Source organism: Lepisma saccharinum, chromosome 24 (genome assembly GCF_977018435.1).
Source record: "Lepisma saccharinum chromosome 24, izLepSacc3.1, whole genome shotgun sequence".
In the NCBI taxonomy this organism is placed as follows: Eukaryota; Metazoa; Arthropoda; class Insecta; order Zygentoma; family Lepismatidae; genus Lepisma; species Lepisma saccharinum.
The window spans coordinates 43565762-43590558 of record NC_139252.1 but is presented as its reverse complement, the minus strand read 5'-3'; the positions used below and the strand labels follow the sequence as shown (position 1 = coordinate 43590558).

Sequence of the window (24797 nt, the reverse complement as noted above, 5' to 3'; positions counted from 1 at the left end):
AGTTCTCGGTATTTTCTTTCATCGAGAAAAATGATGTTGTCCGTATATGCTAAATTGAACGAAATGAGTGCTAATGGAACCTAACCTAACCTCGTACCGTGATGGTTCGTGGGGCTATCGTGAATTTTTGGGGCTAACGTCAATGGTTTAATATGTCAAAAATTGAACTTTTTTTTGTGAAAAAAGCAAAATACCACCTTGAAGAATCTTTCGCAATGCAAAATAGGTAAGTACGAATGTTAAAAATGACTAAATAAACGAGTGAGAGGTGTTGAGACGCTATCAAAGTTTTACCATGATATCCCCAGGCATGGAAAATTTATGCTAGGCATCCCTTTCCCTGGCTACCCTCGGCTGTTAAGCAAGCATCACCTAACTTAACAGTTTCTACTTCGACCACTGAACAGTTCCTTGTTCATTATTGTTGTCAGGATTTTTTTGTTGCACTTCAAGTAACACCAGATATTCTTACTTGTTCCTAGTACAATATTTATTTTTTTCTTTGGCTGTAATAAACCTGTAACCAATGCAGGAGCCTATATGCAAACACACATTCATCATAAAGTGTACACTGGCCCAAGGTTACCTTATGTCATCATACCAATTTATCAACATTTTGTCAAATCATGTTGGCCATTGTTAAGACAGAATGACTAGACAAATAGAAAGAGCTAATAATGACTACCAAGATTATGCTGCTCTTGTTTTCCCTTATTCCTGTAACTAACCAAAAGCAACATATTATTCAAAGTTGTAAGGCCATGATTATTGATGATAAAGACTTCTGGTCTGCCACATTACACTTGTTGACAATTTCATTCATGGAAGTTATATTTCGTTGAAAAATTAATGTAATTTCCTACTTACATACATGCATCAATGAAAGAAAAAGGTAAAAATTTACTATCCTTCGGACACCTATAACTTCTTCGTTTCGTCAATTTTTGACATTCATACTTACCTATCTACTTCGCGGAACATTCCTTAAGGTGTATTGACGTTTTTTTTATGAAAGTAATTGCAATTTTTCACATTACGAGTACTTCTTTCTCGTAGTCTTTTCACTTGGCTGAGACACAATATGGCACGTACACCTTCCTACATAATGGCGCGTCAAGCTTGTGTTTTGTCGATTATTAATTCGTTATGCAGTGTTTCAATCTTCGGAACCCAAGAAATACCCGTGAACAACGCTCATCTGATCCAATTTCTTTTTTTAAAAACTTTTTCGCTTTGTTTTATGAAGAAAATTGAAATGTTTCGTGGCGCTAACCGTGAATGGTTTTTGGGGCTATCCATCCCGGAATCTGTGGGAAATTTAAACTAAAAAAATATTTTCGTTTGAAATTTTTGAGTCCAAATTTCCCACAGATTCCAGGCTCCGCCCCTGGGGTAATTGACCTACCGCCCGCTACCGCAGCCCCGCCTTCGCTGCGCTCTGGCTACCCGGCTTTCTCTATAGAGTTATATATGTTAGAAATTGACCAGAGTCACCTGCCCCCAAATGAGTCCCAAACTTGTAAATTTGAAGAAATAAGTTTCCAGGACACGGAAAACTTACCTGAATTTCACCACGCATCCACGACCCGTCATATTAGGCATATACCCATAGCCTATTCCTTCTAATGAGTAGCTTACATTCACTGCCACATTTTCGACATTCCTTTCCTTCCTTCACAATCCCGTGTTCAATTAAATTAAAAAAATCCACTGGATCTTCCACACCCGGTACGAATTTCACCACGCATCCTCGACACGTCATGTTTCTAACTTTCGTTGCAAACACAGACAGTTCGAAACACTGGATACCCAATGAACATGAACAAAACACAATCACGATGTGTCATGATGTACGAAGGTGTACGCGCCAAAGGCTTTTGTCCGTCAGAGAATTAATTTACAACAAAGAACATGAATTTCCCCTATCATACATTCCCACATCACACAAAACACCTTCCCGATGTTAGACAATGCTACAGGAACTTATTACGGTAAGTAGTTTCTTCTGTAAAAATGAAGAAATCTGTCCGAACAATAGTAAACTAGTACCAAGAAAAATCCCAACATGTATATATTTTGTGATTTAGTGTAAAGCTCTCCCACCTGCAAAATATCCCTTGTACTTTCTCCTTTGGATTATAAAAAGAAATAATATATTATGTATCACTACTGTAGAGCTTCAAATTAATATGAAAAAGAATAGATGCATACTAATATTCACAACTTTGTTATATATGTAGGATTTGTATTGTGTACTAATTTGGGAATGGAGCTGATAGTAATTATGTACCAGAATGTTGATATACTCCTATAAACAGTGTGCAAGCCTATAGAAATCCTCGTACAGATGAAAGCATTCACTCTGAAGCCACTTGAGACTGAAAGCTTTCTTTTCTGCATATTATTGATTATGAATGTCATGCATAGCACATAGATTTCACATAAGTTTATGTAACTCTTTGTGTCTTTCTGTTTAGTGCAGAATTACTTTATGAAATGAAAAGGCAATACCTGTTGCTGGATGACATTGTGGTACTTGCTGCAAGAAGGTTCTTGCTGATCTGAAAATGCTGGAAAAGTCTGGGAAATCAACCTGGAAGTCAGGGGATGTTTATTTCCTTGCCATAATAATACTGAAAAAATCGCATTTCGCTCTCTTTCTCCAAAAATATATGTATATAAAATATAAATAAATATATAAGAATAAATACAACACTGTTGAATAATTGTGATGTATTTGATTAATTGACAAAGTTGAAGGCTAGTTGGTTACCACAATAGCATAACTGTAATGCTGTGCCCTGGGGAAGGAATATTATATCGTGGTTTGGATTTCACTTTATACTGTAGGTCTAGACTGCAAGCTTGTGCCATGTGAAAAGTTGCCATTCATTGATTAAAGTTTTTCATGTCACTCTCGCAGATTTAGTGGCGTATTGCTGCACCAATCCCAAAATCACGAATGTGCTAAATCTTAGTTTTAGATAAAAGCAATTTAATTTTCAATATCGTGAAAGAAACAAACACGTTTTACATTTGATTAAATGTCAGTAAAATGTGTACCTACTTATGACTTGATTAGGCCATATAAGTTGGCACAGGAATCTATATATATAAAGAAAGTAGTCTGAAAGTGCACTTAGGTGAAAAGTAAAAATTTGCAAATTTATGGTTTTGGCAATGGTGTAATGGATGATATGCCATAAGATTGTATTAATAGTTTCTGAGGTACATATGTAGTAAATTGAACCATTGATCCATTAGCCACTGAAGAAAACTGTTCTTCTCAATATTACTTGTATGGTGATGTTACCATTAGAATGTGAAACTCTTGGTTAGTAACTTACAAACTTTCTTCCATCTAGGGGCTCTGCCATTGCGAAAATAGTTGGACGAAATGTTACGGCGTTTCCTCATTTTGATGAACATGTCACCATGTATGTATATGAAGAACTTATAGATGGGAAAAAATTGACTGAAATTATTAACGAAACTCATGAAAATGTAAAATACTTACCACGCCACAAGTTGCCACCTAATGTGGTAAGTTATGTTGTTAAAATTTAATTTATATATATTTAAATGTGCATACTGTTATTTCTGAAATTATTTTCCTCTTGTCATTTTTAAGAAAATCTGTCAGTATTTTTAATTCGGTGGGCTGCCATTTCAGCGACTCAGGTTTGATTCCTGGGGTAAGTTATCACAGGTAGTTGTTGTTCCAGAAAATGTCTGCATAAGCAGCTTTATCAATTGGACTGATCACATCACCTTCACTATTGATGAGAAGAAGGATGGCCTATACCTCTGTACCTCCTACGAGCCTTCATGGACAGTGCTGTATGCAAGGGTTGGCTTTATCTTTATGGTGTTACTTTTCTGTAATTTTTAGCTAATGCGACAATAGGATATGTGGTGATTAGATGAAATATACTCTGTCCATCTACAGTATGTAACATTCTTATTCGTACACACGGATTTTCAAAGAAAATTCTTTAATATCTGAAAGGAAATACACTCTTTTGAAATTATTTCTTTACAATTCAATAACTAATATCATTAGGAACATAAAATCTTACCCAAATTCTGTATAACCAATGACAAAAATAAATTAAATGAAACAAAGAGAAACATGCCATTTTTTGTACAACTTTTCTATTCGTACACTTAATAATGTAAAAGAAAAAAGTATATTCAGAGCAAATTGACTGACAGTTCTAATACTTTGATGCATATCCTTTGGCTTTAATTACTGCTTGACTCCTGTTCTTCATAGAATTAACCAGTTTCAGACATGTTTCAGAGCATATTTTATTCCACTCGGCTTGCACAACAGTTTTCAACTCTTGTTTGGACTTGATGCCTGCTTTAGGGACTCGCCTCTTCAAAATTGCACATTCCATATTAGCCAATTCATGTTAACTCGCTCCTTAAGCTTACTGTCATTGTCTTGTTGGAATCTGTAGATAGGCGGCATGTCCATTTTTTGGGCACTCTGCTTTACATTGTTCTTCAATATGTCCAAATAGACATAATGCATCCATGATACCATCAATAAACTGGATTGTACCAACACCTTTGTACGACATACAGCTCCAAATCATTAATGACCCACCACCGTGTTTAACTGTTGCAAATGTGTTAATGTGATCATTGTCTTTATTTGATTTTCTCCAGACCCTGTTTATCCCATCTGACCCGTATATATTAATCTTGTACTCATCTGACCATATGACCTATCCCAAAATTCCTGGTCCTTGTGGATGTGCTCTTTCGCGAATGAAAGTCTATTCCTACGATTCACCTTATTTACATACGGCTTCTTTCGTGGTATTCTGCCATGATATCAATGCTTCCACAAGGGACGTCGGACAGTTTAATCGGACATCATCTTGGCAGCAACATTTTCTACTAACGGTCGTAACTGAGGAACACTTAGTCGGAGGTTTTCTCACACTCGTTTTAAAATAAAGCATTCATCACATTTATTCAACCGTCTCTCTTTTGGTTTTCTCGGCACATTCTGTGTTGAACCTTCCTCTCTAAATTTGTGTACTCTCTAAATTTGTTTACTATGTATTGGACTGTGGAGTGTGATTTATTGACTGTCCAATTTTTCTTAACAAATAACCTCTAAGGGCCAAATTTATAATAACATCCGTGAGATCGGAACTAAGTTCCTTCACCTTGCCCATTTCGAACATGCTGATAGATAGACGATAGGCCTACAACAATACCTACGCCAGCATTCTGCTTGACGGGGAGCGCGCCTGCATGTTCAAACTTGTTACGAAGTTGCAAACTGCACGAAATCGCCTGAATAGCGGTGGTGCTGTATGCGAGGAAGATTGAAACTTTGCTTGAACTAATAACAATGTTGTATGAAACAGTGTGTTTTTCTCTTTTCACACAAATTATATGCTCTGTTTATACACTTTGAACATACATTTTTATTGACATTTGTTGGTGAAACCTTCATTAACATTGATTTCGAGGAATTGAGTGGGCAGAGAAGGCAGGTGCTTCCCCTGCCACACAATCCTGTTCCCTCGAGAATTGTCAATTTTTTTTTTTTAATAGACAGATTTCTATATTTTAAGTAATGTAAAAATGGTTCCAGCGTTAGGAAAGCACAAATAATGGAGATATTTGATCCCAAATGATGGCCCACCTAAGTTAAAACCTGCAAGTTTAGAGTACTTTCGTCGCTTTTTGTTAGTAAAAACTGTTTGTACGTGCACTAAAATAGCGAAAGAACACACCGAAAATAACTATCCGTACCAAACGTAACAATCCTAACCTAACTATGTAAAATTATAACTGTTGTTGTGGAAAGTCGTTTTGGGTGCTATATTCACTTGCGGGATGCCTGGGCTGTTCTGCTTCACAGTAAAGTAACATGCTAAGATTACAGATGTACTTCACTTCACAATAACACTTTTCCGAGAGCTAAAATCAACTGAAAATGTTCATAAACAACAAAATATTCAAACCATGCAAGATATTTCACTTTCTCTAGGGGGTACCGTGAAGCCATCTCATCTACTTGTGCAGAGACTTGTTTTCATTCGCTTGCTTCATATATAGACTGGACAGAGTATAGATGGATGGATACTTGCGAATAACGCCTATGCCCAGGCTGGGAATTTCAGTGGAATGATCGAAAGTATTACTTACATGCTTGGGTACAGTCAGTAATCACCATTAATTACTGCATGCATTAATAAGAAAACACTATGCGCCAGCCACCTTTATCCCATGACAAGGAGAGCCTCCTCGATGGCATAGTTGTAACGTCGTTGCCTTGTAATCAGGGTGTCCTGAGTACAATACCCAGTGAAGGCACATAGTGGTTCAGATCCCACATTAAACTGTAGGTCCAGCCCCGATCAGCAGATCTGTGCATAGGGTGCACACTTTAAACTCAATCCAAAAACCCACCCCTCCAAATGCTGAGAGGCTAGGTGAGCCCTAAAGCTACTTATGCAGGGACGTTGATGGGAAAATTCTTGACACAGTGGGACAGATTCTTCCATATGACATGAGGAAAAAATTGCAGTATTGTTAAATAATACCAAAATGGCACTTTACCAGAATTTTTGGCCTCTTACCTCATGGCCATAACTTTAAGTTTGATATAAATGCATGTAACAATTTATTAGCATTATACTGTAACTCCAAGGATTATATCTTGTAATAGCACTTTTGCAAACAGTGTTGCCAGTTGCTAACAAATTCACTCATAGCATTATTTTTTAATTTCACCAGTAAATGTTGGGTTTCCATCAAACATAATTGATTGTTTCTTTAACATGAAGTTTCACACAATATAGCCAGTGCAACACCTCTGAATAACGCTAATAGAACTGTTTTTTAAATACTTATTTTAGGTTGCAGTACCTGATATTGTTGATGCAGCTAAGGATGCAGATATCCTTATTTTTGTTGTTCCCCACCAGTTCATCAAGAGGCTTTGTGGACAGATGGCAGGAAAGATCAAACCAACAGCCGTCGGGATATCACTTATCAAGGTAAAGAACTGATATTTCATACACACAACCATTGTAAATAGATTGAAGTGTAGTGATGTTTTATTGAGGTGTCTGTGATGTCATAGTTAAGTATGTGTTAATTTGATAAATCATGACATTATTTTTAAGTTGTTCAAATCCTAATTTGAACTATAAACCTTGTCCTGATCAGCACATCTAAGTATGAAGTAAGAAAGTGCCAAACAAGCATGGTGCTGACCACATCATCATCGTAAAACTTCATATTAAGTTTAACATGCAAGCTGGTAACACAGAAATGGTGGAATCATTTGGAAAAGACAGTATCTGTTTGCTTCTTTAAGAAAAGTCTGGTGAAAGTTATTTGCTCCTGAATTAGTCAGTGACCGGTGTCACTTTTTAATTGTTTTCCCCTTGGCAGTGATTGGAAACATCTGGAAATGTTTCTATGTTTAGAAGTTGTTTCTTTTTCTATCTTGGTGTACTTGGAGGACATCCAACCCCACTAGGCCATCATGCCAGATTAAATGTGCAACAGCAGATTTTTATTTTAATCCTCGTGTACAGTCATGGACATGTCTTCAGTGTAACAACCATATCTACTTTCAATATTGTCTCTACAATGAATAAATGTCCATGACTACAAAGTGTAGTCAGGGTTGACTGGAAATCCTGGAAAAGTCTGGGAATATTTTTTTATAAAAATTAGGGTTGAGTCAATATCACTTTGAAGTGATACTATGGCTGATACTCTTACAGAATCCCACCTATACCGATACTTGAAAATTGTAACAATTCAAAATAGTTCAGAATATTTATAAATTTTAATATGTGTGTTGATGATTATCTTCTGTGAAATGATGAATAATTCACGATAGGTGGAGCTTTTGTTAATACGTGAAAAAGCCACTAGATGGCATTAATAATAAATGTGTATCATAGCAATCTACTACTACTATTTCTAAATTATTCATCATTTCACAGAAGATAATCATCAATCTATCATCAATCACAAAATTAATTTCTCCCCTCACTGCTGTCCCAAAAATTATGAAAAATATTTACTTTGCATAAATCCCAGGATTTTAGATACCAGAAAAACTTTGGTGATTATATTCCAACCAGTACTTTCCGATACCACTGGTATTGGTATGGGCTCAGCCTTAATAGAAGTGTTCTTTTATTTTCAGTAAACTTTCAAAATATTGTGTGGCACATTATAAAGTAATATACAACTCCACACTGGGAGACACAAAGCACTGTTGGTTGATGTCATTAGTGTTTCAAAGGCAACAGAGATCCTGTTGTGGAACTGACAGACAAATTCCACATAGGTAAAACAGCGTAAATAAAAGTCTGACAATACCCAGGCTGCCTCAGTAGTTCAGGTGGTAGAGCAATGACATTGCATGCCACAGACCAAGATTCGTTTCATGGTTGAGCCTCCATTTTTTGCTTAAATTTCTTTGTACACTAGTATTTTCATTGACATTGTATCACATCACATTTTATCATGAAGACGTTAGATAATTCTTCTCAGTAACTGAACTGGTTGATATGTTTGTTTTATGACAGGTATTGTCATAAGGTTTGTCTATATTAGTGTATTTACACATGCAGTAAGCATAAGATAAAAATTTTCACGTCCAACGAGTATGCTGAGAGAATTCATGATAGGTGGAGCGTAAATGCTAATCGCAGTCATCTCCACTTTTGTTAATATGTGAAAAGCCACTAGATGGCATTGACTTTTCTACATGTAAAGCCCAGTTCTGTTGTTGGGAATAAAATAATTTTACGTCCCAACATGGATCAAGGTTACATGCCCATATATGGCAATCTTCGCAGCTGGTAAAGTCAATGATAGAAGAGTATAGTGTATCATGGGTAAAAAAAAAGGTAAAGTGCTCCCTTGTGCATAGCACCATGCAATGAAGGTGTATAAGGAGTGTGGGGGTAACGCCCCACACTTTCTTGATCTGGTCGTGAGTGGGGGTGATGTGATCAGCATCACGCCCCTGACCGCCTTTATCCCCCAGGGTTTCCCCCCAGGTACCCATGTCATTCGACGCTGGGTGGGTGCCGGGACCACTTCCAACGTTAGAAAAGTTCCCGTTGCATAGATATTCATAGCAAAAATAGACTTAGAATATTTGCTGGTGTTATCAAAACGTCATTCTTTGTTAGATACATATTTGTCGGGAAGTACTTATCTGATATTTTGTTTATGGCAACATATGTACAATGAAGCCGTACACTCATTACCAGTGTTGTAACTATGAGTTTAAGAATGCAGTGAAGTTGTTGCAAAAACATTTCCTCAGATAAAAGTAAAAGAGAGTTATACCACATCTCCATTTTTAATATTAAATTTAATTTGCCTCAGTTTTACAATTGGCCTTGTATTATTACTACAAATCAAGGTGGCACATGTAAGAGCGCTATGCCCTCATAGGGAATGGGAATATTGTAGGCTAATGTTTAACTCATTATCATGCAAAAATATATATACATAACAATTCATAAATAATATAAATCTCTTTCAATAAATCACTCTTGAATTCAACCTTTACAGATTCATATATACAATTACAGATAACTATTGGCCAATAAAGAAAAATTTAACATACTTAGCAAATAACATTTACATGCTCCAATTAAAGTTCTTATATATTTATATATATATTGTGATTCTTCTGTTAAATAACTAAGTCATTTAATGCCTGCTTGTAGTATCCAAATACTTTATAAGTCGTCACTATCAGTTATCATCAATTTTTACTCAGTAGAAAAGTCCTTATCTGCTGAATGTGCAAAAACTTGCATCTGTTGAAAATCCTCTTGTTGTAACACCATTGACTTTAAGTTCAAGCTATATATTGGACTTATAGATAGCCAAATTTATTCACACACATTTTTAGGGTGTCAATATATCATTTTCCAATACTGAAATTCAATAATTAGTCCTTGAGCTCAAAATTAAGACTGTTTTCAGGCTGCCCCAAAATATCACATTTTTTATCCACTTTCTTCCTTCCTCCTCCCCTTTTAGTGTTGCCAAACCCATCCTTAATTTCCTATTGCCACAGGCTACTAACTTTGAAAATATATACATATGTAAAATCTATTTGTGTACACTGTAAAATATATATTTTTACTATAAAACATTTTTTTGCACAGTATAAATATACTTTGATACAAAATCAAAGGTTTTTAAATATTTTTCATGTTTAAAATGTTAGTTATAATATTTTCAGCTATAGAGGCCAAAAGGTTATTTTAGATGCCTATTAGATTTTTCCCATATAAAGATATAGCTTCAAGAAATTACCTAATTTAAGAGTAGGATTAAAGATTAGGATTTACCTAGAATTCAAGGCACTTTTTATGAATTTTTCATTAAATTAAAATCTAAACATGCTCTTTTCAGACCAATGTACGTTTAATTTTTATACATTTTTAAACTTCAAGCCAGTGCTACAATTTACATAAAAATTATAATTTGTTCAGAAATTACCAAAAGGAAATTTAACAACTTGTGTTGAACTGCTGTTGAACACTATATAATAAGTGAATAAATTATGTCAATGGTATTTTTATAATTAAATCATATAATGGTGTACCACTGTGCACAGTTATAAGAGATATCCTTGAAACTTAAATACCAGCCTTTTTTGCTGGATCAGTCAGATGTTGGTTTGTTTTTCATTTATGAAAGAATAACACAATAAGGATCATGCTGCACGTTGGTGGCAATTCTGTAGTTTGTTCGTCATAATAATTATGTTTGATAGTATCTTGAGTACCATTTTAACCCATGATAATGCACAAAGATTGCCCAAGTTAATATTGCTTGTGTTGATGTACTAATCATTGTTCTTTCCTTCCAGGAGGGGGAATTCTGGGTGAGTTCTGGTCATGAAAACTACCGTAGTTAAGTCTATTTAACAAGGGTGCTTATTAGTTCAAGTACAAAAGGGAAAATCTATATATTTTAGGTCTACTACTTGCGTTATCATTAATTCAATACCTATAAAGCATTATTACATCAATATCAGAATTAAATAAGTGTCGTAAATCAAACCCGCTTATTAATAGCTTGAAGGTTAGGCATATCATATGAAATAGGGAGGGGATGAATTTCTGAAATGTAATATTTGTACGAGGTTGGTACAAAAGGTGTGCCTTAATGTCACAGGAAAAGAAACAAATCATTCGGTGTGTGACTACTTTCACACTAAAAGGGAAACAAGCGAATAATTGACAGAAAAATCCATTCGTATTCGAAATTTGATTTATTTAGTGTATTTAGCATAATTTCCAATCACAGTAATGTAACAGGCGGTATTTCACTTGACAGTAAATTCCTCTTCTGTAGCCCTCCAACCAGTGCTTTCATTGCTACAAGTAAGACACGCGAAAGTCATTCGGAAACTGCAAATTTTTAAGTTGGTATTTTTGGGAAGTTGTGACTAAGTGCTGGGGCTTTCATTGCGTAAGGGTCATCCTGACCTCTGATGTATAATCTTAGTTTCTTTTCAAGTTGTGGTCACACTACATTGAGCTATTTTCCTTATTCTCTGTACTTTACTGTTCCTAATTGCTGATTGTTGTTCTGCAGGGATTTGACATAGCGGAAGGAGGTGGGATAGAGCTAATTTCCCACATAATTAATAAACTCCTCAATATTCCAGTCAGTGTGTTGATGGGGGCTAACCTTGCACATGAGGTTGCTGAAGAGAACTTCTGTGAAACTACTGTAGGTGAGTCCTTCCAAGTTTACAATTTGGATTTACATTAATGCGTTGTTCATATTCTGAACAGAAAGCTTTGTGTGCAAAGAAAGTGATTGCAATTTTGTTATAGGCTTCATGAAACCAAAACTAAAACTTATGCACTTAATTTGAAATACATCAGAACATTACACTGTCAAATATTTCTTTCTGTAAATACAATTTTTTAATATCTTTCTGTGTATAAAGTATGCAATTAATTTTTGAGTTTTGCTTCAAAATATTCTAGACTTACATCAGAATATTGAAATACTTTTTATGTAATCTCAAAATAGTTTTTTTACAACACCGAGATCTAGGTATCCTCATAGATTCAAAACTAAATTTCAATAATCACATATCAACCATCACAAAAAAGGCAATGTGTATGCTAGGCCTACTTTACAGATTCACCGAAATCAATAACCCGAAAGCACTTTCCATTTACTTCAAGATATTTGTGTCCCCCATTCTAGAATATTGTTCACCAATCTGGAACATGGCTGCCCATTCTCATATCTCCAAGATAGACAGCGTTCTCAGCTTTTTCCTCTCCATCGTTCGATATAGAGTGCCTGCCCTAAGACACCTGCCTAAGAGAGATCTGCTTGTAAAACTGCATATTAATACTCCAGAAACTCGTAGATACATTGCAGATATGAAATTGCTATATAACATTATAAATGTTAACTTAAGATGCAGCATCCCACTCCACGAACTCTCTCTCAGAGTGCCTAGACATAAAACACGGAGCAAGGAAACTTTCCACACTACAACTCCCAGGCTCTCACTCATACAACGATCACTATTCCATAGGCTACCGAATCAGTTCAATATAATCTCAAACCAAATAGATATATTCACTTCATATTCATTTTTTATCAGCAACATAGAAAAAATTGTACATAAGTAATGCTTTTGTGAAACTGATCTTTTTACCTTGGTACTTTTTTTGGCTTGTTTTATTTTTGTTTATTTTATGTTATCCGTTCTTTTGTTTTTAATCTTAGTCTATTGTTTTATTGTTGTTTCTTTCTGGTTTAAAATGGCTTCGGCTGTACTGGAAATTTCAATAAATAAATAATATTGGTGCAAAAGAAATGTAAACTTTGAATTTTGCATAATTTCCAAGATAATTAGACTCCAGCATCTGGATTGACTCAGTCCTATATTTAATACCATTTTTTTCTTGGAGAGATCATCTAACATATTGAAGTTTAACCACAAATGTACTTGCATTACTCCTGTGTTGTAAAATTAAAAATTAGATCTTCAAGCAGCTACTACTCTACTTTGTTCATTGTTTGTGGCAATACTTTAAATATATTTTTATTGTGTTTTTCAATCCAGGCTGCAGAGACAAAGCTCTGGGCCCAGTCTTCCGAGATCTTATCCAGACTGATTACTTCCGAGTGGTTGTGGTGGATGACGTCGAGGCTGTGGAAATGTGTGGTGCGCTGAAGGTGAGGTTTCCTTTGTATTAGCATTTGGGTGGCAAAAGTTCTTAAGACTAGGAATGACAGTTTGGAACCATACATGCATTTATTTCAATATTGCCTGGATGGGCAGTGCTACTGAAAAAAAAGGTACAAGTGACTCTTTCCCCATGTTGCAAGTGGAACCAGTTTAAGTTTGATCTGTAAAAAATATAAGTACAGTGAAACCTCGATTTTATGTTTTTCAGGGGACCAAGCTGAATAAATTTAAAATACGGAAAAATATAAAATCGAGGAAAATTTTATAGCATTTTGCTATGTTGGGACCATCAAGATTGAATGTATAATGCAGGAAAATGTAAAATCCGGGAACGTAAAATTGGGGTTTCACTGTATTTACAGAATCCCCATGTATTCCACATACATACATAGTTTCTATAATGTAATACCAAATCTATACTGTGAAAAAGTATTTTTCTTCTATTACATAAATACCACTAAAATGACTAAAAAAGGGGTTCAGATGTTGGTCAGTTCCATTATTTGCATATAGTTTAAAAGGTGGTTTATATTTAAAAAATATAAGTGTATTGTTTTGGTTTCTCGAATGTCCTGGCGACGCTAGGTTTAAATTGTACTTCCTTTATTGTACTTCCAGCTGATTCATTGCATATCCGTCCTTTGAGAACAAATAATTTTCAGTGTGGTTTTTCATCCAGACTGAAACCTAAAAATCCCTTGTTTCAATTGCACTGAACTAACTATATGAAATGACTTGTGCTACATTGTAATTGAAGGAGAAGTTAGGCTAAAATTGTTAGTTTTAATAAAAAAAGAAAAATTTTTTTGCTGAATGTTAATGAAACCACTTTTCTTTCTTTGCAGAATATTGTAGCCTGTGGAGCAGGCTTCGTCGATGGTATGAACAGTGGAGACAACACGAAAGCAGCTGTCATCCGTCTAGGTCTTATGGAAATGATCACGTTCGGCCAGGTGTTCTATCCTGGAACCAAACTCAGTACTTTTTTTGAGAGTTGTGGCGTGGCCGATCTCATTACATCATGTTATGGTGGCCGGAACAGAAAAGTGTCGGAGGCATTTGTAAGGTCAAAAAAGGTAGGTGGGAACCTTTTGAATGGTTATTTTTTATTTTTTTGACATTTTGCTTGTAATATTTTGAGTTACATGTAAGTGTGCATTTTTCTGAGCCTCAGTACTGTGTTTTTTTCAGACAATAGAACAACTGGAGGCTGAGATGTTGAATGGGCAGAAGCTCCAGGGACCAATCACTGCAGCCGAAGTGAACCACATGCTCAAGGCCAAAAAAATGGAGGACAGGTGAGAATATATTTGATATTAACATGTGTCTTCGTGTTTGTGAAAATAATTTTAAAGTCTACCCTATGTTCATATAAGGTAAGAGGAACTATACTTTGTTTAAACTGGGATCTGCCCTGCTGGATCGGATCTTCACTGAAATCTAGCCCAGAACTCCTCAATTACGAGGTGACAGTTGAACCACTTGCTATTGGGCAGGCCCTGAAATAAAAGCTTGATTAATTATGATGTATCTTCATTGGCATATGTCAGTAGTACCTTTATTTGTTTAGAACACAACTTTGAGAAAGAAACTGTAGACAGTAGTAAGAAATCAAGAAGTAATCTGTTATCCTCCATTGGAAAATGAAATCATTAACTCGTGTCCCACAGATACAGCAAACTCTGTTAGTATTGAGAATTAATTGTTATATTTGAATTTTACTATAAGCCCATTGCCACATTGGGAGTGAACCTACAGTTTACTAGAGGATTTGCTGGATTGGATTCTGCCCCTGCTGCGAATCGAAGACAAAAATACATATTCATTGTGCATGTGCAAGTTAGGATGTCCCCTCTGATTTCAGAGTAACAAATTATAGACATTTAAAAGCAATAATAATAAATCTGCAAAAAATGTTGGAATACATACTCACTAGTAGCAAATGACATTTGGAGTTTGTTTTTAGGAGCAATGCTTCTCTAAATGTTTAATGCAATTCTGTTTGTAAACTTACAAACTGCTCAGAACCATTTTCAGAGAAAATTTTTGAAATAAACATTTTTATTTGTTTCTATGATTTAGAACATTTGTATGTAAACTTTAGAGGTTTATGCAATCTGTTCAATGTTTTTTTTTAACAATTTGTGTTTTGGGCAAATGATTTGGGCATTTTGTTGCAGGGGGTATGGGTCTTTTCTACAGATGGTTTGGGGACTTCTTATTTTGGAAACAATTTGGGGGACGTGGGAACTTTTTTTTTGCAAACAGTTTGGGAACTTTTCAAACAGTCCAGGGACATTTTACTAAATGTCTTTATGTTTCAACAGGTTCCCCCTGTTCACGGCAATCCACAAGATCTGCACAGGTAAAATCCCTCCTGAAGAACTGGTATCCAGCATCCGCCACCACCCAGAGCATATGTAAGTACACGATGCCTACTAAATGTGCTTCCTAGTGGAAACTTCCCGGAACTATAGCTTCTAACCAAGCAGTAACATGTAGATCCGTCTGAAACAAAGTATTGGTTGACAGTAGATAGTATTAGCAAAGCCAAGCTGCATAATCACACAATTTACAATAATTTGTACATAGTACTGGTGTAAAATATATTTTTAAACAGATTATTATTTTGTGATGGCTTTTATTGTGTAGAATTCTTTTTTAAAATAGAATATGTAGTGAAGAATTGATGTAATTTTGTTGGTTCATGCGTGCAGTGATGCTGTAGAATAGAGTAGAATACAGAGGCACGTCTTGCGATTGTTGATTTGTTAAATAAATGTTATTAGTTTATCTGCTGTTCCCTCATAGTAAAGTTATTCTAGAGACCTAAAACACATAGTGAAATATAATGAGCCACGTTCATAGTGCATGGGAAATTTTCAGAATTTTTTTTTATTGACAAGTACAAATGTGGATTGTTTTATATTGATGTCTCTAGTCCCAATTTTATATATATTTGTTTGTCTTTATACTAAAAAGGTGCTAATTAGATTTAAAATTACAAATTCAGATCTTAAATGGTATACTATTAAGTAGGGATAGGACAGATTAATTGGTTCTTTATCAGTATTGGCCTATGGAGGCATAATCAGATTATGATAATTTTACTTATCTGATATGTATCTATAAATATCTTGTAATTTAGTGCAATATTTTGCCATTTCTTTAATTTTTATGGATATAAACATATAATCTACATGCCCTAGTTTTTAAAAGTAAATGCCTAAATTTTTAGGTTCTTTAAGAACCTTTTGGAATTTTATATATTATCAGTAGAATATCTGTTATTGTTATCGGTAAATTTTGTATCTGCACTTATCAATATTGGTCCATCCCTACAATTAATATTCTTATCAAGATATACACCAAAAATGAATAAAAACCTAAAAAAGATATCAATATTCTGCTATTGGGAGAAGTTCTCCATATAAAGTTATTTCTTAGATAAGAGGAGAGTTTTTTATACCCAAAGCACAAACTCGGTTATAATTAACTTCTTATATACATTTTTAACGGTTTACTTATTTATGCAAAAAATGAATTGGTGTATTGTTTTTCAGTTAATTATTGTCATAAGATGCATGTCCTATGGTAATTTGAAATATGCTTCGAAATTCGTAAATCATGAACTAACACGTTTTCATGAAAGTACTTTTTTTAATAATTGCTCTATGGAGTTGCCTGAAAAGAAGTTAGTAACAATTACTTGTTACAGTGATATGTCAATATTGGTTAATAATTGTTGACAGCTAGTTTGTGCATTTAATGAATTCTATATGTTACAATTGTTAGAGAGAAAACTGTAACACAATGCCATTAATTGCAGAAGTAAAAATAAGTCATTCTTTTGTTGCCATGTAGCTTACTTTTCTGTTACGTTGCCTCTGGTTGTGAATTTTGAGAATGCATGGTTTTGATATGTGGGAAGTTGTTAGAAATTTGTTAAATTGATATACAAAATGTTATTTTGTTAACTGTTAATGCATGTTACTTGTTGTTGAATCACATGCTTCTTAGTATTAATTCGATAGCACATTTTTTGTAATTAGTGCACAAATCAGAAGCACTTGTGCCAAAAGCTTTTATGTAAGTGCTTTAGTAACATTTTTTCAAGAAGAAATTGTAAATGGTGTTTTTTATGTATGCTTGATGGTTTTTATTGCCTGTAGGGAGTTAATAACATTTCGAGTTGGTTTGGCTACTAGGTTGTATTTTTCTAAGTGTAAAGGAGGTGTAAGAGGTTGTGTGGATTTGATTCTTCCTATTTCTACAATATGGTGTACTTATTGGTGCCATTTTTGAGAATAAAATTTGTTGAAATGTTAGTGGTGCTCTTTGTTTTTGTGATGGTGAAATTTCATTGTTGTCATTCATCTAATGCATGGATCATTTTAAATGCAGTTCACTTGCACAAATGATCAGGACTAAAATCTGATGCGTCCATGAGCATTCTAGTGGTTAGCTCGTGCAACATTGGCACAAGCAGTTGTGGGTTCTGTCCCCAGGAGGATTTGGGAAATTTTGGTCTTGGTCCAGCATCGTGAGGACAGTTCGGGGGCTACTTGAAAAGAAGAAACAGTAGGTTCCAACCCAGGCCCATATTTAGAATTGATCGCTGGTTTAAACCTATTTTTCTGGAGTCTGGTAGAAAATTATTAGATCGTCCCCTCCCCAAATTCTACAATATCTAATTTAAACATCGCCTTTAGATGGCAGCTACTGATAGGGGTGAGCCCCCCCCCCCCTCTGAAATAAAATTCTGGCTATGGGCCTGCTCTGATGTCCTCCTCACCAACATTAATTTCTACTTTATGTAAAAAGAGGTATTTATCAATTTGTGAGCAATTACAAGTAAAATTAGATTTATGTTAATTAGGTAATTCTCTTTAATGAATTTTAGAAGTACCTATGGTGAAAATTATTTTCAGTTTTTTTTAAAGGATTTTGTGTGGTTTTTTATCCCAGTGCATTATCGGCCTTTGTAACACTTCATTGCAACTTTTACTGGGAAAGCATAGGAATCTGTTAAAAATTTAGACGGTCAAGTCAAGAAGGTTACCTACAAAGGGCAGTTTGAAAGCCCCTGGTCCTTGAGGACTGTTGCCATTTTTCTTCAGGATTTCATGAAGCATCCTATTTTATTCCTTCATTATTTCATGAGGCATTATATTTTTATAAGGGTTTGATTATCATTAATTATTTCTACCCACAACAGACATCTGCATTACATATGCTAGGTTTTATAATGACATTCAACAATATTAACCGGTGCATGCATATTTTTTAATGAAGTTGTAACTATGCTATAGCGCTGAGTTCCCAATACAAGCACTTACTTCCCCACAAAAACATCACACAGCCAGCTCGACAGCTGACCCGTTAAGTAGTAGACTTTGGATCTCATCAGTTTGAGTTCCCACTTCATCTTATCATTCATGCTCATCATCGCGATTAGCCAAAAGTGACAGAAAAATTATGTTAATAATGAAAATACAAATACATACAAACTTCACAATGCAAATGAAAGCTTGTATGTCTGTAGCCATTGGGCCATGCTTAGATATGTGACCACTAGTGCCATCTCCTTGCAATTACAGGAACTATTGAACCATTTCTTAAATTTATTCATGTTCAAGGGTAGAAGTATATTCCCAAATTACATGTAAATAAAAATGATTCATGTTGCAAAATAATGTGTTCATGTATTGCTTTCTCTGTCACATTTGATATCAGCTTTCTACTTCGATTCAAACACATGAGTTGGGTGAATGTATGTCTTGTAATATACATAAGAGGAAGGAACTGTGGTTAGTAGCATTACCACACACAAAATAAGCAAGTTATCAACATTTTTGCCAACAACATGTTTGTGAAGCTATGATATGGTATGCACAAAAGAGGGTAAGCATGTGTGACCACCATTCTATAACTGGTTATATTTTTTTTGCTTGTGTAGCAATGGTTACATTCCATCTGTGCATCTTGTCACATTGGGCGATGCTGCATGCAGCAGCATTTGCATACTTGTTTAGTCATGTAAGGGCTTGTAGTATTTGGAATGCTGGAGGTGGATTTTGCCAGATTTATTGAGTACATTCTAGAAACATGTTCTGTTGGATTAATCACACCTATTGTATGGGAGAAGATCAATGTTTCTCCAGTACCATTCTTTTCTTCTGTCTTATTAATGCTGAAGATCCACTTTTTATTTTTTTTTAAAGTTATGCCATTGGGGTTGGGAGTCGTATTGCATTGTTTACACTCTTTGGTGGTACTGGGAACTGCATCATGCTACTCTGTGCAGTGCGGTTTGTTCTTTGGCCAGTGGGTCTGTTTTCTTATGCTGTCCGAATCTTCCTGAGTAGATGGTGGCAGTGGGTTAGTATCGGTTTCTGCTGAAAGATGGCACTGGTTTATTTAATTATATAATCAGTGTGTCTGTTGTGTGGTGTTGGGGTGGCTGTGATGCTGATGTCCTGTGCGAAGCCAGATTTTGGTGTTGAATCACAACACATGGAACAGCAAGACACACACCCCAGAATTATCAAATAGTGATGTCGTCAGATAGGTCATCTATTCCTCGCTTAAGAGAAGGAATGAAACACTGTTAAAGAGGAGAAAGTCCTCATGTTGTACTGTTGTTGCCAGATTTCAGAAAGAAGGGGGGGTGGGGTTACTTGGTCATTTGTATGGGAACGTTTAATTGAAAGAAAAGAGTAGGCAATGAGGTTTCAGTCATTTAGACTGCTCACATATCCCAGTTTGAGGTAGGCTTAGGTTATACAAGGTTCATTCAATATATTACCGGGAATATGTTGTAACAAATATTTATTACAAGCACCAAAAGAACTACAGTATTAGGTTTCAACTTATCCCCCCCCCTCCTAGTTGACTGCACCTATGCCAGCGCTTGGGCACTGATTCCACAGGAAGAAATTCTTTTGGACGCATGCGTAACCACTCTTGCACTGCTGAGTGGACTTTGTAGTCATTCTGGAACCTCGATCCACTTAGTCCATCTTTCAGTGGGCCAAAGGTCTGGAAATTGGAAGGTGTGAGATCAGATGAATTTGGAGGGTCGGGTAAGCACTCAAACTTTAGGTCCTTGGTGGTAGACAATGTGACATTGGCAGTGTGTGGTCTCGCATTGTCATGGAGCAAAAGCACACCAGTGGACACAAGACCATGCCGTCTCGGCAGAATGGTTAAGTTTTTCACGCAAAAGGTTGGAGTAGGTGGTACTGTTTACATTATGCTTCCATCTGGGAAGCAATTTCACTGACAGTAATATGCCGGTTCTCCTGTATTAAGTCCTCCACGTGAGCAATGTTGCTTCCCATGATTGCAGTGACAGAGCGACCTGGACATGGAGAATCTTCAACACTGGTTATGACCTGTTTGAACTTCTCAGCCCACTCGTACACTTGTGATCGACTCATACAGTTGTCACTATACTGAACTGCCATGCGGCGATGAATTTCTATCGGTTTTACGCCTTCACTCAACAAAAATCTCTCAATTCTTCGCTGCTCCAGCTTGGAGCACTCCTACAAGGGTGCCGCCATCTTGAGTAACTGTTTCCCAGCGTCCTGTGCACGAGGCAGGTGTGCCAGCCCCAGCTATGAATAGCTTACAGATGCCTTCACAAAATAACAAACATATAATAACCATAGTCATATTTTAATTTTTTTATACTACTTTTCTGGTTATTTATTGAATGCACCTTGTATTTTACCTTTGAAAGTACTGGACACACATTGAATGCGAATGTAAAAACCACTCTTTATTCATCTAATACACATTATACAATGTGATCCATTCAAGTGTAGATAGTCAGATCAGTGTTTGCACCATCGATAAGTGAGTCATCAGAATTCATGCCAGCCAAGTGTAAGCAATGCAGTGGTGCAGTACTCCTGTCCTTGGTACCAATACCTATGTCAATATTGGTAATGGGCCTTTGAAACTGATCCGTGAGAAGAAAGAAGAGTGCCACAGAAACAGATCTTTACCCATAGGATACTCACACTGTGTTTATCGCACTACACCATGAATTGATCACCCATGGTTCAGGTTATTTAGGTTCTCAGTAGGGTAACAGATTTCTATGGCTAGAATGTTGTTGGTCACTGTTCATACATTTTATTGTAGCTGATTGTCTTTCAGGACAGCACATCGTTTGTACACTGATAGATTGCATACCAAAATTACTATATTCGATTTCATGCTTCCCACCAAACACAAATATAATACCAAACATTCATTTATATTTGATATGTATGTATAAGCACAGAATACATGTCGACTGCTATATAACGTGCAGGGGAAAAAGTTTCATTTTGGTCAATTCAAAATATAAATTTGACATATATTTTACAGCAGGGATGTTCTTGATATTGTACGAGATCATTGATAAAATTCATTGTTGCTATTAGCTTAAGAAGTAGAGAAGTCAAGTAAAATATGAAACTTAAAAGTGTGATATATGATTTGAAGTAATAAATTAACTGTAATTCATGTTAACAATGAAATAGCTTGTGATATGCAGGGAATGCCATATACATTTTATAACTTACCGCATTGGCACAAGCTGATGCACAGGACTTCAGATTTGATCCCCAGTTGAGCCAACCTTTTCACGTAAATTTCCAGTACGTGCTTGTTGATCTTTTCAACTGAAGCACCAACGCAACACGGAGACCAAAGTGCAAAGTTTCTGATAACAGCTGCTTTAAACACCCCCCCCCCCACACACACACACACAAAAAATCACTGAGAACTGCAAGATAATACATGTGAGAAAAAAATGGACTCTCACAGTCACAAGAGTTGTAGCAAGTGTTGGACCACATTATCACCACATGGCAGTTTTTGTAATATAGTCACATGCGCAATGTCATGTTTTTTCTATGCATTTCGAGGGTCACTATTTATATTTTGAGCCTAACAATGAAAAAACAGGAATTTGGCATTGAAAACTGCTTTATTGTTTTTCGAAGTATTCTCTTTTATGGTCAATACACTTTTGCATTCGTTCGAACCATTTGTCAAAGCAGTTTATCCAATCTTTTTGAGACACCTCCATAATATGGTTTTTGAACGCATCAACGGCATCTTCCACCGATGAAAATCATTGTCCACTCAATTTATTCTTGACATTCGGGAACAAGAAGAAGTCATTGGGTGCCAAATCAGGACTGTACGGCAGATGACTCATCAATTCGATTTTTTGACTGTTCATAAAGTCTGTTGTTAGATGAGATTTGTGACAGCTGGCATTGTCTTGATGAAGAATGATCCGACGGCGTTTGTTTGTTTTCCGGATTTGACCGAAGACCTCTGGCAAACAAATTGTTGTGTACCATTCAGAGTTAACCGTTCTACATTCCTCTAAAGGCACAATTGCCACGTGACCAGTTTTCCCGAAAAAAATAGGCGACCATTTGTTTCAATGTGCTTCGAGCGCGAACAACTTTTGTTGGATTGGGTTCATCTTGAAACACCCATACAGTCGACTGCTGTTTACGTTCCAGCTCATATGCATATATCCATGATTCGTCACCTGTTACAATCTTATATACATCTTTTGAAACACCACGATTGTATTTATTGAGCATTTGTTTGCACCAATTGACGCGAGCGTCTTTTTGAGTTTTTGTCAAATTGTGTGGGATCCAACGAGAACATACCTTTCTCACAGATAAATGATCATGTAATATTTTATATATGCTGGTGGAACTAATGCCTATGGTTGCCTCAATCTCACAGTATGTCACATGACGATCTTGCAGTATTAGGTTTTGCACAGCATCAATGTTTTCTTGAACAACTGATTTTGGACGACCTTTGCGAATCTCGTCGGTGAGCGAATGGCGGCCACGATTAAATTCGTTATACCAGCGTTTCACAGTGGCAAAGGATGGAGCTTCATCGCCAAATGTGGAAGTAAGTTGATCGATGCACTCTTGTCTTGATAATCCACGTCGAAAATCGTAAAAAATCATCGCACAAAAATGTTCACGAGTTGATTCCATTTTATTGTTGTCGCGCAATCTCCAAGGCAACATAATCAACACAAATGAAGCTATTGACAAAACATTTGAAGTACGTTATGGTCAATAATGCCAGAGGATTCCGTGCAAACGTCAAATCGCGCCTAACTTCAATCAGTGTTGCCAAGGCTCAAAATATAAATAGTGACCCTCGTATATGGACACACTTTGAACTCAGGACAGAACACTTCGATACCCAGTGGAGGCACATAGTGGTTCAGATTCCACTTTAAACTTTAGGTCCAGTTCCAATTAGCCGTACTGTGCACAAAGTGGACTTAAAACACCAAATCAACATATACATATTATTTTATTACTAACAGTATTCAGTGACAATTCTTGGAAGCTAAGAAATCACTCTACAACTAACCTGCTCATTTTAGTCAGATAATCTGTTTGTTGTTCCCTTGTGATAGTCACATATTTCATTCAAAAAATTAAAGTATAATCTTAATTAATAAATAGAAAAAGAAGAAGAATGTAAAGTTCAAGTCTACATGATTATCCGTCCGTATACAGTGCCTCTTGACTTTTTATACTTTTCTATTTAATATAATTTTAATATTAGTACATCTAATATATGTCGATTATAAAATCCCAGTGCCATTAAGTCATGAAATCATGAATAGTATTTTTTTCAGTTGCTTCTTAAGGTTTCATTGCTGCATAAATCCTTGTCAAGAGTTGTACAATAAGAAATAGTTCTCACTGTTAAATGCCTAATTTTTGCTTTATGTAATGGAAGACTTTCAATTTATGATCCAAACACCAGTGTAACTAGATCAAGAAGGGTATGTTGGCACCTTACATATGAACACACTGTACCTTTGTTAAACAACATCAGAAACTTGGTCAAGTACTCATAAATATAGCTTCTTTATTCTGAAATCCCCAGTACAAAAATACTTGATATTAAAACTTTTTGTAACAACCGAAGTGCTGCGGTATGTAATTATTCATTGTTCATTAGCTATCTAAACATGTGCAGCTGATTTAAACAAAGCTTTCTTGCCATTGGCATTGCCACTGAAACAAATTTATAATCTTTTGAATTTTTACAAACATGTATTACTTGAGAAATCAATGTCTGACTTCAAGTGTTAAGTATTGGGTGTACTAAATGCAGTGGACTTCTTTTTCCCACAGCGTGAAGTTTTATAATCCTGATGGAACACTTGGCCCATCTGAGGCAAGTAGGGTATTGATGTTTCTTTAGAGATGCACATTGTGTAGCACAGCACCTCAGTGATAAGACCTGATCATTTGCATGCCTTTTTTGTACACCTCGGCTGTTACATAGCTTCATTAGGTTTAGTCTGGCTTTTTATCCCTTTATTTGCCTGTGTTGAGATGGTCATTTGGTTTATTAAGTGACTGAAATTAGTAAGAACATTTTTGATTTATATATTACGCCTGGTACTGATGCGTGAATGTTGGATCGTTTAATTTGCTTGACGAGGTGAGTTTCTCAAATATTTCTGATG

General features: G+C 35.7%; 1 protein-coding gene across 6 annotated transcripts in view; it reads left to right on the top strand.

The window, feature by feature from the left end:
* Gpdh1 (Glycerol-3-phosphate dehydrogenase 1) overlaps positions 1–24797 on the top strand; it is a 41315-nt gene that overhangs the window by 4619 nt on the left and 11899 nt on the right. For 4 of the 6 annotated variants that reach the window (XM_083110752.1, XM_083110751.1, XM_083110754.1 and 1 more), the window contains exons 2-8: positions 3366–3543; positions 6891–7031; positions 11632–11773; positions 13133–13245; positions 14104–14334; positions 14450–14556; positions 15586–15678. In XM_083110752.1, the coding sequence (XP_082966878.1) occupies positions 3366–3543; positions 6891–7031; positions 11632–11773; positions 13133–13245; positions 14104–14334; positions 14450–14556; positions 15586–15678 (1005 nt within the window). Of the gene's footprint in view, positions 1–3365; positions 3544–6890; positions 7032–11631; positions 11774–13132; positions 13246–14103; positions 14335–14449; positions 14557–15585; positions 17587–24459; positions 24503–24797 lie in introns of those variants that run through there. The other 2 variants (XM_083110750.1, XM_083110753.1) reach the window with 2 other exon arrangements.